This window comes from Coturnix japonica, chromosome 3 (assembly GCF_001577835.2).
Source record: "Coturnix japonica isolate 7356 chromosome 3, Coturnix japonica 2.1, whole genome shotgun sequence".
Taxonomy (NCBI): Eukaryota; Metazoa; Chordata; class Aves; order Galliformes; family Phasianidae; genus Coturnix; species Coturnix japonica.
In genome coordinates this window covers 10,516,123-10,534,403 of record NC_029518.1, presented here as the reverse complement: position 1 = coordinate 10,534,403, position 18,281 = coordinate 10,516,123, and the positions used below count along the sequence as shown (strand labels likewise).

Here is an 18,281-nt window from a genome sequence, read left to right as displayed (position 1 = left end):
CATCTTCCATTCCCAACTGGTCCCAAATCCCTACATCCTTCATTACATTCCACAGCAGACGCTCAGGTTGTACCCTGTGATTCTACCTTCTTGTTGCAGCCCATTTCCCTGCCTTTATTCTCAATCTGCTCGTTTCTCCACCAACTCCAGCTGTTTCCAGAACTGTTTCTCCATGGGAGCAGACAGGAGGCAGCTCGGCAGCAAAGGGCAGTCACTGCCTTCTCACCTGGAGGTAAACTCTCCACTGTTTTTTACCCATTGAGCCAGTGGGGCTACTTGCTCAGCTTCCTCCTTTTCCTTTCTTGCATCACTTTGAAGCTGGGTCGATGCCTTCTCTCAGCACTTCCCCCGCCCCGTATCACTGCAGCCTGTTTTTCCTTCCTCAAGTTGAGTCCCACACAAGAAGCCTCTTTTCCACCTCATGGTTATGGTATGGTGTAAAGTAGTGACTAACACCAGCAACCCACGAATCCCACCCATTTCACTAACTGCTTACCATCACACATGCACTCCACCCCATCTTACTCCATAACACTTAGTTCTTCCTCTCTTCCCCTGTCCCTCTGTTTGTGCAATCCCTTCTTTGATCCATCACCAAATGCACTGCTCACCTGCCTACCCTCAGGATTTCTCTATCACCCATTGCTCATCTATTACAGCACCAAACGAATTCAAGGACAACTGCAACAGCATCTTCTTGACTATCTACTACCCAAGTGCCAAAGCTGCTGAACAAACCCTTGTAACTCCTGAATGTCATGCAGTAGAGTGCAATTAAGTCAATCCTGCATCTGAAATGAAGTACTGCGAGACATATTTAAATCACATTTTATTTTTTCAAGTTCAAAAATAACAATTAGCTTTATTGAACATTACACATCTCACAGGTTTAAAATATCATGCTCTATTTAAATATCTGAGTGACGACACTATACAAATAAAATGTTACACAAAATATATTTAAGAAAATGTTTTGGTCTTCCATCTGAACAATAAATAGACAGGCACTTCTACATATACAAAGGAAGCAATCACTATTTAGAATAGCTCTCATAAGCAAGATGTGGAAATGCAGAAGAAAATCTGAGATTCGAGAACATGTTTAACTCTACACGAGATGTCATGCAACTTCCAACTGTATTTCAAAGCTCAAACCTGTTAGGAACTGCACAGTCCTACACCGCTTTACAGGAGATCCAAACCGTGCTCTTAGAAGCAATGTGTAGTTTGGGTTGCTTTTACCTTATCAGCTACCTGATCGCTTTTAGTGCCAAAGCAGAGAACAAGGATGGACCAAGGGGTAGCTTTCACAGAGTGACTGCGAGTAACAAAGTCAGCATTACCGTATATGTAAGCTCAGGGTGGGCAGCAGAACTGTACCCACTGCCCAGCCACAAACAGAACTTGTTCCTCCTTTCGCTTACACATTCAGATCTATCCCGGGGTGTTTGAAAACATATTATGTCTTTTATGTATTTAAAAAAAAAAAAAAAAAGAAAACACATAATAAAAGGGTCAATCCAGACACGGGTATTCATTGCACAAAGGATTGCGTGTAAAGGAGAAAATACTGGTCCAGGGTGGATGAAGACTGGAAACTATAAATTAATATATAGATATTTATTGATTGTTGAAGTTCCATAAAAGTGTTTTATAGAGTAAAAGAGCATTCCCCCAATTGGTGAGTTTCAAATTTACAGTGGTCTCCACACACAGACACTACTCAAGGAAAAAGAGCGTATCTGCTACCATCACAATTAAGGAAGGATGCTCTGCAGCAGGCATCAGTAGCTGACAGCCAGTTACTTCCAGTCCTGTTTAATTTAGACTGTTACTGAAACATAATGACCACAGGACCAAGTCTTTGTGCCATCCTCTCAGTGCAACCACTGCCATTTCACTCAAGTACGTGAAGAAAGTTTCTGGAGAAAACTGGAAAAGAACTATTAAACAGAGCTTCCACGGTTCACCAAGGAAGTTGGACACTAAGTTGGAAAGCTGTTTTTGGACTTAAGGTATTTATACGCACTGCTTCAGCAGTTTAAGTGTGGATCTTGCAAGCTTGTCCAAATCTTAATCATTTCTTGAGGATTTCTACTGTGCACTAACATTAAACTTGTGTAGGAACATATATTATTTCTGAATTTCTCTTCAATATCAAATGTTTTGAAACCTTTGTGTTTTTCTGGAGCAAGCCCAAGTTTCTGAAGGCACATTCCAGTATAAACATCATCAATAGGATACAGGAGTACCTGGTCAGATGCATTATTCAGTCTTAATGCCAGGTCACCAGAGTACAGAAACCCACCGCCTCCTGCATACGGAGGATACGAACCTTCATAAACACTTTCTGGGATATAGTACTTCAATTTCTTTTCTCTATGAGGTCCAGCATCTTTGATCACATCGCCTACAAATAAGTCTTTGGCTTTGTCCTTTGATAAACTCTTCAAGTAATCCAGGATCTGATGGGTATTCACAAAAACATCATCATCACCCTTAAAAATAAACTGGACATCCGCACAGCTGCTGCTCACCCACTTGAGAAACAGCACCTCTTTCAGAGTCAAATTGAAGAAAGTGTCTCTGTAGTTCCAGAGGAGAATGTCTTTGTGAGTTTCGCTCTCAAATTTTACCATGTCTGACAGGTTAGGAAAATGATCCTCTGGTGGGGTCTGCCCAAGCAAGAAGACTCTTTTGACCGTTATATCTCCCAGGTTGATTTCCTTGCCCCAGGATTCCCTAATCGCTTGCCTTCTATCAAAATGTGGTATAAGTGACTTAATAGCCAGCAGCAGAAAAGGTTTATGTTTGCACTTGTTTGGCTGATCCATTATTAAGGAGTAATTTCTACACCTCAAATAGAGGAGAAAGTCTTTGAATCTTTCCGGCAAACTTGCGAAGTCACTGACCTCTGAAGCCACCCACGGGTCGGGGTCACAGGAATTGAGAATGCTTGAGTTCAATATTAAGTTCTCTTCCACAGTTGTATTGGAAAGCAGACTCAGAATTGGGTTGTACAGCAGTTCAAGCTTCTGTTGCTGCCTGTTCCAATAGGCTTTGTGGGGAGTAAATTTCCTCCAGAAATTGTCCTGTGGTATAATAACACGGCCCTCTGCATTCTTCTCTTGGCTGCCGCTTTTTGAGACTTCCACAATCACATAGATAAAAAAGTTTACCATCATCAAAATTCCCAGCAGCTTTAATCTTCTGCGTCCAACACTCATTTCTCATATCTGAAAAAGAGAAGAAATGACAGATTCTTAGTGTTCTTCCTATCAAATTCCCACTTCCATAAAAATGCAAACTTCTTTTATGTTAAGTAGAGGCCACAAAGATGATCAGGGGCCTGGAGCAACTTCATGAGGGAAAGCAGAAAGACCTGGGAATCCCCAGCTTGACAAAGACCGAGAGGGGATCTTTCCAATGCTTATGAACATCTAATGGGTGAGAGTCAAATGGACAGGGCCAGGATCTTCTTGTCGGTGGCCAGAGACAGGACAAGGGGCAGCGGGCACAAACAAGAATATAGGATGTTCTATGACAAACATGAGGAAAAACATCTTGGCTGCGAACAGGACACAGCACAGGAACAGGCAGCTCAGAGAGGCTGTGGAATGTCTCCAAAGAAGGAGACTCAAAACCCACTGTAGGGATCCTGCTTTAGCAGGGGGCTGGACTCGATGATTGACAAACATCCCTTCCAACCACCATGACTCTGCAAAGAATGATGTGAAAGGTAACAACATAAGGACAACGTTCACCTACAGTCAAAAAAGCAGAGACTTATCTACCTCTAAATACGTGCACACCTGCAGCCAGTCACAGGCTGGGCCACCGACATCCAGAATCTGAGCCCTCAGCTTGGCAATGGGAGGCAGAATTTTGTTTTGCTAGCAAAGTGAGCTTTAAAGGCACAGCGTGAATTGCTACACAACGCAGTCAGTTCTTTTAAAATTGAGTTTCAAGCTTTTATACTTGTATTTGTTGACCCTCCAACTACAAAATTAGCAAAGCTGAGTTTGCAAGCATAGTTTGTCTCCATTCGTTTCACTTGGTTGTTCTGTGGGAGAGAGGCTGACAAAACCAAGTCACTGCTGATATTCACAGCTCTGCAGACAGAAGAATATACCACAGACTCTGACTTTTTTTTTCCCCTCCCAGTAGAAAAGGAAGAGAATGGCAGCTGAAAGCCAAGCGTACTTACTGCTACAGAAGGAAATGCAACCAAAGAGGCTTAAATTAAAAGCCGAGATTCACAACATCTGTAAGATGAATAGTACGAGTACATGTCTTTGTTGTAGCACAAGCTATTTATTCTGAGACCCACGTCCAGTTCTTATGAAGGAGAGAAAACGCATCAACTCCTCTCTCCTTCACAGCTGTCAGAATGAAGGACATAGAAACAGTGCGCAAAGCAACCCAGAACAGCGTTCCTCTAAAATAATGCTAGAACTGTTTACCTGCCCAGAGGGTAGAGAACCAACATAAAACCCATTTAACAACTCATTCTAAATTCAGAAGCCAGACCTGAAAACTTAGGATGAGCAACACAGTTACGTTAAGGCTCCCTTTAAGATACACATAAAACTCTACAAAGAAGCTTTCACTCACCAGAAGTACAGGCAATTAAATAAGACCAGAAAAAAAAACCACAAGTGAAATAATATAAAATAACACAAAAGGCCAGTTGTAGATGTTGGCTTAGAAGTCAGAGAGCAGCAGCAGTCAGGAAGGTGCACCTGAGGAGTACAGCATCTACTTACTTGTTTCCTCACACAGCAGATAAATCAGCAGTTTAAAAAAGCACTGAAAAAGAAACACCTCTTAGAATCCAGAGGGAAATGCCTGTTCTTCCTTCATTCCACCTCACGCTGCATCTGTATATGTATATACATATATGTATCTTCAGACGATATATGTGTATATATATGTATCTTCAGACGTGCTCAAGCCAGATTTGCTTTACTTCATGTCCTGCTCTCAGCCAACTCTGAGATCTGCTGTCCTAAGTTTAAAGTAGTTTTCTTCCATACCTCAAAGACAAAAATGTATTTCTGCCCACTCTATCCCTAAGCACACGCTACAACACCGGATGGAAAGCAGCAGTCCCACGTCTCACACCACTCCCCGCAGCTCAGCGTGTATCAGTGCTCACACCCCGTGTCCTCCAGTGCTTTTATAGCACTCTGCAGTGGAACAACAAGTGACGTGGTGCTTTACCTATGATCCCTGTGCTCCTGAGACAGCAGGGTGAGAGGCTCACCCAGCCACTGCAGGACTGCCAGGAGCTCAGTCACAGCCTGATTTTCCAGAATACCTAGCACTAGAAGCTGATCCGTTCACTGCCCCCAGCTACTAAACCACAGCATTCAACACTTTTGCAATCCATCTTCTAGACCCTAAGATCATTTCCAATACAATGGCACACCATAGGTACAGCCTATTTCAATGACAAAGCAAAATCTCCCCCATCTTTAAGCCTTTGGGGTAAGCATTCAAATTCAGCACCTACAGATCCTCCTCAATCTGTTTTATTCCCACACCTGTAGCAACTCCCTGCAGCAAAAGGGACAGCAGGACCTCCATTAGTTAGACCTGGCACAACGTTTCATGACAAGAAGAGCAGTCTAGGGAAAGCCTCAGCGGTTCTGTCTAATGCGCCGTACATGTTATTAGCCCCACATATGAGCACTTCTGGCATCACTTTCAGTATTGCTTTCTAAGAAGGTATTGCTGATAAGATGTCTGAGCAAAGACAGGTAGCGTAACATTATGTATCGATACAAGGAAAAGGAATAGAAGCAGCTATGTTGAAAAGGCAACCTTTATCTAAATAAAACAGAGGGATTGCGTGTAACATTTGGAGCAGCAGATTGAGTTCTTGAACCAAAAGCAAGTAGAAGACAATCGACACCCAAAAGGCTATTTCCATCAAACACGTAAGCCTGCAGTTTAATATTAACTCGAATCACGTCACCTGAAGACGGAAGCAATAAGATGATGCCAGCCGGGCTATTTCAATCAAGGGAACAGGATTTATCATTGAAGCACAGTATTATAGTCCTCATAAAAATAGGGGAAGAGGAAGCGGCATTCGGCTGCTACTGTTCTCTGTTCCTCATCTGCTTTGCTGACACAGCGATGACTGAGTGAAGCATGATGGCAGTGCAGGTCGTGTGCCCTAAGCAGCACCATGGGATACACGAGGGCACCCATCTCCCACCCACAGCTGACTGGCAGCAGTCTGGGCAGATCACAAGCACTTTTCCTATTCCAGTAATAGCTTCTTCCATCACCACTTGTATTACAGAGCTTCCAGCTGCCCTTCCTTCGACTGATGAGAATGGAAGATCTGCTAAGGAAGCTGAAAAAAAAAAAGCCCTAAAAGTGATTTGGTTCACACTTAAACCTATCCAATGAGACCAGTATAAAGAACTCACTGAAGAACTAAATAGTGCAGTATAAAGCAATACTTTACTTGAAAAATATGCCGCTGTTTTTGCTTTTAAAAACAGAACAGTTGAGCACATATAGCTAGCCTGCACAAAGAGTAAAACACAAGCACATACTATGTACTGGTAAAGCAAAACACAGTATGCAGAACCTCGGGAACAAGGATACCCTACAACACCTTGTTCCAGTTCCAGCCGGGATGCAATAACTACATTCAAAGGTGATCTGACACATGGGTTTTCAATGTTTGCTTTCAGCTTCTCAGCTACCCTAATCTGAAGGCAGCCCTAGCAATCATTTACGGTTTGTATAACTGCTTATGCAACTTCCAGCAGCGCAGTGGTACTGACACAACTGCACACGGCATCCATTTGTTCAAAGTCTTTAGAAACATCCACGTGACAAGAAGGAAGGGGTTAATATTAACCACACTCCAGGTAAACCAAGGGCCTGCTGCAAAAACAGTACTTGAAAAGATTTGTTCTGCCTAAGCTGGGGGAGAGGGCAATGGGATGTTTGTCTCCTTCAGCTCTACTCCGCTTCAGTCCAACTAAGACATTAACAGGAGGAAATGCATTTGCACAGCCATGGAAGGAGCAGTGGGATCAAGAGATGGATGGGGAAGCAGAACCTGGGAAGACAAGCAGCATCACTGTGGGAGCAAGCAGTGAGTCCAGTAGTGTGGTCACTACTGGAACTACAACAGAAGAAAACAGCTGCTACAGAGAAGCCACGAGCTACAAGAAAAGATTCCAAGCATCCACAAAAATTACGTCCACGTAACCTTAATGCAGAACACTGAGAACTGCTCACTGATTGCTTGAAAACAGCATTATTTTGTGCTTTATCTCAAGGGTAAACATATTCCAGGAGCTTGTAAGAAACCCATTCAGATACTTACAAGAGTTGGTATAAAATGAGCATGTGCACTTCATTTCCAGGAATTATACAAACCACTCTTTCTTGGAAGCAAGAACTCAGACAAACAGGAGGCCGTGCACCCCCAACAGAAGGGCCAAGCTCAAGGTCAAAGCCAAGAACAAGCACCTCCAAGTGTATGCTAAGGCCATATGTGATTCATCGCATGAGCTTCATACGCCGTAGTTCGGGTACTGCAGACGAATTCCGATTAGCACTGTTACAGCATTGTATTTACTGTAATCACTTCATAAAGCTGCCACACGGAACACATGACAACAATCTGCAGCGTTATTTGTTACCTGAGAGCTATTAAAACATCGCAGTGCAAAGTCTCTGAGGATCAGCTGGAGGAAAAAGAGGAAGATGTTGCAAGGAAACAGCTACAAAAAAATCTTAAAAGGCAATTCAAAAACAAGCACAATGGATTTGGAGGGCGTGCTAATTTTGCTCTGAAGCAAGGCATCAAAGTTCAAGTTGTTAAACAGCAGAGCTTCTTACTGTGAAGCCCAGTTGTGATGCTCAGGTTTCCCCTGTAGCTCTCCACAACTGCATCAGTCTCTGCGCACAGACAAGCTCCCATCCCAAGCTCCACCCTTGCAATGGAGCTGACAGCATACTTCTAACAGGAAACTGAACAACAGGTGATACAGAAGTGAAATACATCATTATCTCACATATCTTAATAATGGCAGACAGACACAAATCTTCTTCCCTGCTCTCGAGTACCTCAGCCCATACCTAAGGCCAAGATAAATTACACACTGGACAGATAGTTGGCAACTGTTTAACACCTAAAATAAGAATTATTACAGCGAGTGGGCTCCATCATCTCCTTTTCAAATAATGAGCTAACCCATGTGAAAATCACCACTGGGCACAATGCAACACAGCACCGCGCTGGAAGCAGCTCCCAGCCAGCAGGTAGGTTCACAGCACAGCCTTGACCTGCATGAGGACATTCACTTGTGTTCAAGATCGCAGCTGTACTGAAGAAAACAGTACTGCTTCAAGGCACACTGAACGTTAATTTCTTGACTTCGAGACCAGCCAATTGCTATTAAAACACTCCTTTATGCTTTTACTAACAATATTCTCTGATCTCAAGCCTCAACATGTAAGCTCAAAAGGTGCAGTCAAAACAAAGCTGTAATTCAGCTTTCTAAAAGCCTTCCACCTTTTTGTAAGCCCTTTGTAGAGAAGGGCTGCAGCAGGGCTATGGCAGGCTGATCTCAATACGTAACATCATTCGGTAGCCTGGTATTCCTCGTGGCAGTTATACACACAGCTTCTGGTTCTGTTTGCAATAGCAGCACTACATGAATAATTAAAAATGCATTAAATGTGTTATAAGTTACGTGCATCTCTTGGGAGATGCACCAGGTCTTTTATACCTCACTTCTGTTCATGGTGTGAACATCAACAGCTTCAGAACGTAAAGAAAAGATTAAGGCCCCCTGACCTGTTATTAAAAAAGACTGTTTTGTTTCCAGCTTCAAAACAACCATTTATTTTTTTAACTACACACAACTGTACCCCAGAACTTCACACAAGTGCACTATGACACAACGCAGACTAACAACATCTGAAGAAGTGGGGTGCAGTCAGCACGTACCAGCACTTTGCTTCTGCACAAGTGTGTTGCATTGGCACCACTGAGTAACAGCCAATATCCAATAACACAACAGCATTCCAGCTGGGAGAAAGTTCGCAAAAGAGCACATTTCAAGGGAACTCAGAGCTGTTGATGCTCTTTTTAACTTGCATTAGTTTCATGCACACTTTGAACTACCTTTTGGTAGACTATTTACTTCTGGGAGAAATTAATAGATACTTGAATACCAAAAGTCACCAGCATAGTTTAGTAGCTTGGGGTAGCAATGGTAATGGGAGGATAGTTGGACCATGTGATCCTGTAGGTCCTTTCCAACCTTGTGATTCTACGATATGAACCTGGGTGTGGAGTTCTACAACCCAACAAACAAAGCAGACAGGAAGACATGCTGGTGTTTGCTCAGAACAGCTCAAGGCAGAAGGAACTGCAAATAGTCTCAATTGCAGCCAATCTAGCTCTACATTCTGTTTCCTACTCATTATCTTCACGCAGTCTCAACATTTTCCTCTCAGAAAAGAAAAACCCACCAGTGAAGAAAACCCCAATGCTAGCACAGTATTTCTTTAGTAACACTCACCTGGTTTGCTGCAGTAAGGTACAGGAGTGTTTTTTGGACCAGAACTACTCCAAACCATATTTAATTACTGTTACTGAAGCTCATTTCACTTTGTCTGCTCCCTCTTTGAACCTATTTACATTTTCAACTGTATGAACTTCACTAGCAATGAGTTTCTCAATTCTTCCTACAGAAAGAACTCCAGATAACTTGCTTTCCTATTAGTGGGTAGAAGGGGAACACTTTGAAAGCACAAAAAATGGAAGAGTTTCAATTATTTCCCCTGCTATGCAGCAGACCTTTACATGCCCTCTGTTCCTTCATTGCAGCGTGAATAGCTCCAGCCCTGTTATTTCTGGAAGCCTTTTGCATCTCTGAACACCTTCATCATTCTTCCTCAGCCATTTCTACTAAACCATTTTTTAAATGGCAACCAAGAAAGCACTTAGTGCTTTAAGCTCATAGGTGTTTGTGAAGACTCTTGTTAGAGCCATATATCAACAGTACTTAGTATAAGAGATATTGTAGTCAGCCTTGCTAAACACAATAACAGAATTCATTCAAAAATAAACAGTTTGAGCAGCAACAACTCCCCACAGCCACCTTTGCATCCTCCCATCAGCTGAAGAAGTTTTCCCTCTTACAACAGGTGGGCTAATGCAGACCAAAGCCTTCAGTTTCCATCATGAATGCCTTTATGGAAAGCCACTGCTGTCTTGTGACCAATGGAACGTGACATGACCTCAATTCAGTTTCTAGCATCAGGTTGTCACCAATCAGCACTCATTGGGTTGATTAAATGGACCCGAAAGCTGAACAGTCCCAGTGTTACTCACTAAACCTGTTACTCCCAGACCATGCCCTACAATTTAAGGAAATGGAACATACCATGCATAGAATCACAGATGATTTATCACCTTTGTACTACATTTAATAGGTTACGGCACGGATAAAGGGAGGAAAGCCAACTCCTTTCCCAAACCAGCTCTCCCTCCCAAACATGAAAATTCACCTGAAACTGACAGCACTGAATAGGACTGTGAGGTGGCTGCCTGTCTTCTCACGAAGCATTTCCATGCCACAGCTGTGCTGCGTCCCAGAAAATCACCATCTGCTACACCCTTCAACCCTGACCCACACTCAGCCAGCTCACAAACAGAACTTCACAATAGCTACAGCAATAAACTTGGGCTCTACAACAGGTTTACTTTACAGGTGGCACACTAGCTTTTCAAGTCTGAAACTGGGACAAAAGAACTGAAACTTTATTTCCTTCCTCTTATATAACAGAAAATACCTCCACCCACCAACCTCAACTTCTGGAGCCACCCCAGTGACAAAGCTCTTCATCGTCCCTCCTTTTCCAATAGCCCGCCTGAAGCTCTCTTCCTACTGAAGGGCTTTCAAACAGGCTCTTGTTCTTGCTCTGAAGTAAAGCCTCCTGCTGTCAAGCAGCTCTGAACTGCCCCCCCCTCACTGTAACAAGACCTTCTCTTGCAGCAGCAACATGGGAGCTACTTACAGACTTCCAGAAACAACTGCTCCATTCATTCTCCATTCATTCAGCAGCTTACATTTGCAACCATGGGGGAATAAAAAGCTTCGGACCCATCTTCTAAAAATAAGGTGAACAAACGTACACCTGCAAACAGATGGGTGAAAATCCCTTGTTTCCAACTGAAGCGTTTAAAAACAAAAAACCAAAATGGGAAGGAAAGATAAAGTGTCACAACTTCCCCACACGAAGATCTCACTCAATGTGGCAACTAAGCCAGTATGCCACAGGAATGCTCCCATCCCACCTCCTGTAGTTCATACACTCCAGACAAGCTGATCTAACGCTCACGTACAATGCAGTCCAACGGCAATTGAAATAACTGGGCAAAAAGCCTTTAAGATCTCATCCTGTGGTAGGCACAAGGCCCAAACCAGGCCTGCAAACTTTCTGCAGCAACCCAAGTCTGCTATCATCCAAGGAAAAACCACCACAAAAATGAAGGAATGTCTTTCTAACCTCTGGCTGACTTTATCAGGCACTTAAACAATTGCCTGCACTCATACACCACCTCATCTGCTCTTACAGCTATTGCTGTATGAAGGTGGCATTCTGAGTAGTCTGCTTTGTAGGATGTTTCCTGTAGCAGATGACACGCAGCAATAAAGGGACAGCCTCAAACAACGCGCGAGCTGGAAATTAACATCACTGTTGTATTTGCTACTCCATAAATCACGTTATGAAAAGCATATGAAGGTTATTACACAACCTACAGATCTGAGACATGCAAGAGGATGAGCCTTCCAAGCACGTTTACAGAATATTCAAGGCAGCATTTTCCCTAAATAAAATCTCACATAGGGCATCACAGCCAGTTTTGCCAGCCTCAGCTGCCTTACAGAATAAACCTCACCATTCTCACCAGAGAATGAGTGAAAGATTTCCTCCACACACACTGATAGAGACCACGAAGCGGTCTTCACTTGCCATAATAACACCCACGTTTAATCCCTCAGTGTTTGAGGGCTTTCAGCAGGGAGAGCAGTGTGTTTTTTCCCAGCCCAGTTCACAAAGGCCACACGTTGTTCAGACTTCAGAGTTATGAATTGTGACGTTCATCAGGAATAACGCAGAGATGGCAGTTCCCGATTCACAACCTTCAGGTTTTAAAACGCCTCTGAGAAAGCTCCACTTTGCATGAGTGGGAAATCACAAACAATTCGGAGACGAGGTTTAATCGGATGGGAAATAAAAGGGAAGTAATGCTTCAAAGAAAACTGTCATTCATCACTTCAGTTTCAGGTGGGGTGCAGTTCCACGGCAGCTTAAAGCAGCGTCAGTCACAGCTGACGTGCTCCTGTTATTTCTTCCCGTACCGACTGCACACTCCCATCTCACCCTTCACCCGAGCGGCTGCGTCAGCTCAGTGAACTGAAGAGGCTGTAAAAAGAACCCAACAATAACAGGGCAATTAGCTCCCAGCTGGCTCCTGTCAGCAGGTTCACTCACCGCTGTACCAGCACAGAAGAGACAAGCTGAGCCCAGAGCAGATCCCGTTATTGCTCTGCTTCCCCATAACAGCACCCGGCTGCTCCTGCTCATTGCCCTGCATGCGGCAAGGCCTCTGGCTGGCCAGGAAAGCAGCACCACGCCACCAGAAGCTGCTTGCCTTCAGGTTCTAACTTCTCACGCTACCATTGCTGCAGTCTGTGAGCTCGGCCCCTTCCACTACTTGCACCAATGGGTCATTATTCACTGCAAGTGGTCAGCTCAGCTGCAGCACTGCCCTTCCATAGGTTCTGGGAGCAGATAACCACCCACCAACCTGCCTCCCCAGCACCAAGCACCTGGGTCAGTGCTAGCTGTCAAAGCCAAGGGACAGCGCTGCAAGCCTGCCTGCTGCATTCAGCCAGCACTTACAGCCTGCTGGACAGGCGCTGTCCTACTTCATAAGCTTATGCTAGATCAGTAAAAATTGAAAAGATGTAGCCTATCTACCAAATATGCACATAACTATAGAACCCACAAACAAGCCAGATCATCTCCTTAGCATCTCAGCCATCATTATCTTAAAACCAGCAATCATTGCTGCCACAGCCACATTCCAATGACTGTGCACACAGCACCGATCATTTAGCCAACTAACCAAACCACTAAGCACTGTGCATCACATCTAGAACGTTACTCCCACAGAGAAGACTGTTTTCACCTTTCTACAGCATTCATTTCTAGTTGAGAAAATGAACTTCCCCATTTCATAGCTCCACTCATTTTCCTCCTTCAAACCTGCAGAACACAGAACACAGATCTCATGCCAACCTATCACATTCAAGGAAGAGGGAGCAATTCCCCCCCGCCCCCAGTTGTAAGCAGCAAAAGATGCATATAATACCTCAAGGATTTTGCAAAAGGCCTTTAAGCTGGTTAAGCAATTAACTCCCATTCCCACTGATATTAAGAGCAGACAAGCATATAGCCTTCTAAATCCAATCAGGAACTTTTGCACCTGGTACCTGCACAGTAATATCAAGTATCTACTAAAGCTGACAGTGGTTTAAGTCCCCAGTTTCCAACCATTTTGCATCTCTTTCAGTTCTCACTGTTATTCAGAAGTAAATCAACAGGTCACAGTAACATCACCCAGCTCAGAGACCACCTTCCACCACCACTGACTTCACTTCATCTGCTTTTAAAATATCATCACCCAAGATAAGTAAGGTAGGACAGCACAACTTCCCAGCGCGGTCCGACACCCAGCAGCTCCTTGCACTGAACAGCCTTTCCCACATTTGCATAGCAGCGTTACATCACACAGCACTGAAGATGAGCAAGTGGGAAGGTTATTTCCCAACCTTACCAGTTCCTCCCTCAACACGGCCCACAGCACAGCTGCAGTCAGCTACCCCAGCACTACAGCAGCACTGCTGCTGTGCATCTGAAAGACTGAAAGACTGCCTTCGTGCACAGCTGGAAGGGCTCACAGCTTCCCTCTGCCAGGAGGAACAGTTCCAACACAGGGCTGTGCGTGGGGAGCAGCTGAAGGACAAGAAGAGCAGCAGGCAGGTGCTGGACACAGGAAGCAGCAGCACAACGATCAGGCCAGTCTCATCTAAACCTGCCACCATATCCCCTGCTAGCACGTTACCAATGAGGATTCACCTCTTACAGAGAGAAAAGAATGTCAGCCATTCACTCAAAAAAACAAGACGACTTGCTGATTGGGTTTAGCTGGCTGCCTTACGACTGAAGTCATTTATCAACCGTCAAATCTCAGAATTCATTCGCAAAGATGAGCATAACCAGTTGGAAGTTGATGGTTTTCATCCCTTGCTGTTGCATCTCCCTGCAACGACAAAGCTTTCTGAACCACGACGAAACTTCTTCATCAAACTCTCCCTTCCAAAGCCTCAGCACCACGCCCATCTCACGCTGGGATTCCTTCCCTTATTTAAATGCTAATTGATCCTCTTGAGACATCAGCTCACCCAGGATATTTTAACGAGGCCGGCTCTTCATTGCGTTTTACATCATTCGGACTATTGGGGGGGGGGGAGGGGTGGTGTTAGCATCTCAAACCCAAGAAAGCCCAAGGAAACCAGCAAAGAAGCGCAGGTCAAGCTGAATAAACGCAAAGCACCTCCAGCTTCACTCGGTTGGTTCTGCCTGAGTTTCAAGCAGCGAAATACAGCAGATTTCACCTCCTCTGAGCCAAGTGCTTCTCCAAATACACCTTACCCTCCTCCTGATCAAAAACATCACGACCAAACCTCCTTCCTCCACACCTGTCACTTTTTTGGTTTAAGAGGGTTTGGGTTTTTAACCGGGGTTAAACGTGGGTGTATCTGGAAAAAAGTAAAGAAAGCAAAAAGCTCTAAAAGTTTAAAATAGAAAAGTAAATGGACTGCCGGCTTGCTTCAAAACTAGTTCCGTACTTCCAGCAAGAGGAAAAGAGGAAAACATACAAATAAATACACATACCGGGAAATAAAAAGAGCTCAGCTATGGAGGTAACAGAAGAGGCCTGTTCTAAGCGTTTGGAAACTGATCAATTCCAGCAGCCTTCCACAAATGGCGACATGAAAAACAGGCACCTTAAAAGCATCGATGTTTTAATGAAATCCTTTTCTTTTTCCCCCTTCAGTGCTTACTACAAAGATACAGCCATCAAATGAAAGGAAACAAGCTGCGAAACCTCTGCTGAAGCGATGAGGATGCTTTTGACACCAGCTTTTTTTTTGGCTTTGGCTTGACTTTTTGGCCTATTCTTGGCAAGTTTCGAAAGATACATTTCGAGCAGCTCATTCAGAAGCCTGCCAGGCCCTAACAGTTAGCACAAAAAACGCCTTATCTTAAAAACACGACAACAAGCGTGATTTGTACAGCAGGAGCAGCACAGCGCAGAGCTGGCACACCACCCCTCCATGCATGCACACACTGCTGCTCCTCAGCGCCCTTCCCATCCCAAGGCAGAGGTAGCACAGCAGCCCGGCTGGGAGAGCGGCTGCACCAGGTGGCAGCACAGTGACGATCGCTGAGGCTGCGGACACGTCCTTGCAGCCCTGCTCCTCTGAGCCTCCTTCGGCCAAGGAAACGAGATGAACGCTCCGAGCCCGCAGCTCCCTCCCCACGCACAGCACGACTTACACAGCAAACGACACCTGCTTGGCAGCACGGAACGTAAAAGCACGATACCTTCGTCCTGTTCTTCAAAGCCCGAGGAAGCGCCGCTTCAACGCTCATTTCCTCAGCTGCATCTTCGCCGCGTAAAGAAGAAAGAAACCGAGGAGCTGGCGGGCATCAGGGACCAAAGGAGCGACCGCCGGTGATGCTCTATCGCCGGGAGCGACGCGCTGCCTTACGGGCACACGGGAACCGGCACCAACCGCCGCCGAACGCGTGACCTTCACGGCGAGTTCCTGCAGCGGCACCTCGTTTTCCTCTTCTATTTATAGCACGTGGACGGCGAACAGAAAAGCGCCACCAAAACGAGCCTGCGGACGATAAAAGCGCTCAGAGCGAGTTCCAAGGGGGCAGCGGCCGGGGCTGCAGCTCACACGGCCGCAGCGCTGATAGACGCGCGCATCCTGCCGCAGCACCGCGAAAGTCTCGGCGTTAAAACAAAACAACGAGAACAAAAAAGCGCCAGGAGCCGAGCCCTCCTCCCGTTCGGTTTAATCATCAACCCCGGGAGGTCACGGGCCGAAGGGCCGCTCCGCTCACGGCTACGGCGGCTATTTGCAAAGCCGACGGGCCCCTCCCGCGAGGCAGCGGCGCAGCTCCCAACTTCTCGAGGGCCGCGAGGTTGAGCCGGGCAGCGGCTCCCGGCCGGGCCCGCGGGATCGCGACGCCCCGCCCGCCCTCCTTCCTTCCCCGCAGGAGGATCAACCGCCGGCTGCCCCCCGCCCGCACCTCGACACTACGCCGCGGGGCTACGCCGGGGGTCAAGCCGCCGCCGCCGCCTCGTCCTCCACCAGCACCACCGCCGCCGCCACGCTTCGGCCCGGCCGCCCGCGGGTGGGGACCCTCCGCCCCGCTCGGCCCCGCCGGGGGCTCCGCACCTGAGGACGCCGCCGCTTCCCGATCTCCCTCCTCCACAAATCACGGCGGCGACGCGCAGCACAAGGCGGAGCGGGGAGGAGGCGCCTCCCTCACTTGTTGCCGCCCGCCCCCGCCCGGCCCACACCGCGACCCCCCGCGGCTCGCGCTCCTCGGGCGGCACCTCCAGCTGCGGCACCGCCCCGAGCCGTGCTGCCGCCGGGGGGAGGAGGGGGAACGTACCGGTACCGCTCGTGGCCGCGGCTGTCGGATGGCTGCGGCGCCCCGGAGACGGGCGGGCGGGCTGTAAGCGCGGCTCCGCCTGGCCGCCCCCTGCGGAGCGCAGTGCGGCCTCCGCGCCGCGTCCCTCCCTCCGCCCCGGCCCTGGCGCTCCGTCCCGCCGGTCCCACGCCTCGTCTCACGGCCGTGCCGGCTGCCTGCCCACCTGCCCGCACAACGCCATCCCCTCCCCCGCCGCCACGCTGCCTTCCGACACCTCGCGGCTTCAGTGAAAAGCAGAAGCACTCCGAACGGGAACTCGGTGCCCGCGGGCCGCCGGTACATCCGGCTGTCGGCGCGGCGGGGCCGTCCCCGCAGCGCGGGCCGCTGCCCGCCTCAGGCGCGGTGTTGCGGGGCAGGAATGAAGGCGGCTCCGCCTCGGCCGCTGTGCTGACGGGAGGAGGTGACCGCGGTGGCAAAAGCTCGGCCGTGCTGCTGAGTGAGGCACGTTGTTCAACAGGCTTCTGTCTAAAGAAGAAGGGATCTTCTTCTAAAGAAGAATCTAAAGACATGGAGATTCTGGAAAGGGTCCAGAGGAGGGCCACGAAGATGATCAGGGGGCTGGAGCACCTCCACTATGAGGACAGGCTGAGGGAGTTGGGTTTGTTCAGCCTGCAGAAGAGAAGGTTGCGGGGTGACCTCATTGCAGCCTTTCAATACCTGAAGGGAACTTACATGACTGAAGGGAACTACATGATCCTTGAGGTCCCTTCCAACCCGGGTCATTCTGTGATTCTGTGCTTCCCGCACACAGGGAGCTCCTGACAGCTCCACAGTCTGGAAGTCTGCCCTCCCGAGCTGCTAGGAGCCGTGTATGACTCACTTGTTAGTAACCCTCTGTAGTTTGTTTTCTTTTTTCCCTTCTGCTTGCTTACCTATTTGCCAAGTCGATGAGAACACAGATCCTGGCTGAGCTGTCTGCTGAAGTGGAGAAATCTCCCAGGCCCTGGATGTTTACTGAAAGGAAACACAGGGATGTGAGCTGTGAGGGCACAGACAGCCCTCCATCCTGTCACAGCAGGCCCACAGCCCCCACAGGCAGTTATGGCTCCCGGGGACTGAGAGCCCCGCATCTTTTTGTCCTGTACTGGAGGAAAATGGACACGTGCCATTTGCTTCTATTTTAAGCACCCGCCTTCTCCATCCACTTCATGGGGAGGCCCAACCGAAGCAGTTATCTCATGGTCACCTGGCATGGCCACATAAACACGCTGCAAAGAGGGAATCTCCCCAAAAAGACACAGTTTTACACAGGCTGATGTGGTTCGGCGAACAACACGAGTCCCCACAGCACCTACCCGGCTCCCCATACTCCATGCCTTTAAACGTTGGAGGCCATAGAAAACCTGCAGTAAGTTTCCTGGGGAAGTCTCTTAGGCTGCTCCAAAATCATGTCCAGGAGCCTGAAAGACGTCAGGGGGACGGTG

The 18,281-nt window shown here is 47.2% G+C and overlaps 1 protein-coding gene across 4 annotated transcripts; it reads right to left on the bottom strand.

Annotated features, from left to right (window-relative positions):
- Positions 1-812: 812 nt before the first annotated feature.
- B3GNT2 (UDP-GlcNAc:betaGal beta-1,3-N-acetylglucosaminyltransferase 2) lies at positions 813-18,265 on the bottom strand. 4 transcript variants are annotated; one of them, XM_015856913.2, is made up of 4 exons: positions 18,153-18,265; positions 17,730-17,811; positions 15,733-16,031; positions 813-3,236 (listed from the first exon to the last, which is right to left on the bottom strand). In XM_015856913.2, the coding sequence occupies exon 4, from the start codon at positions 3,225-3,227 to the stop codon at positions 2,034-2,036; it is 1,194 nt and encodes a 397-aa protein (XP_015712399.1). In that variant the 5' UTR covers positions 3,228-3,236; positions 15,733-16,031; positions 17,730-17,811; positions 18,153-18,265; the 3' UTR covers positions 813-2,033. The 4 variants fall into 4 exon arrangements, with proteins under 4 accessions (XP_015712399.1, XP_015712400.1, XP_015712397.1 ...); XM_015856914.2 differs by lacking the exons at positions 17,730-17,811; positions 18,153-18,265 and adding an exon at positions 17,021-17,134; XM_015856911.2 differs by lacking the exons at positions 17,730-17,811; positions 18,153-18,265 and adding an exon at positions 16,599-16,703.
- Between the last annotated feature and the right edge of the window lie 16 nt (positions 18,266-18,281).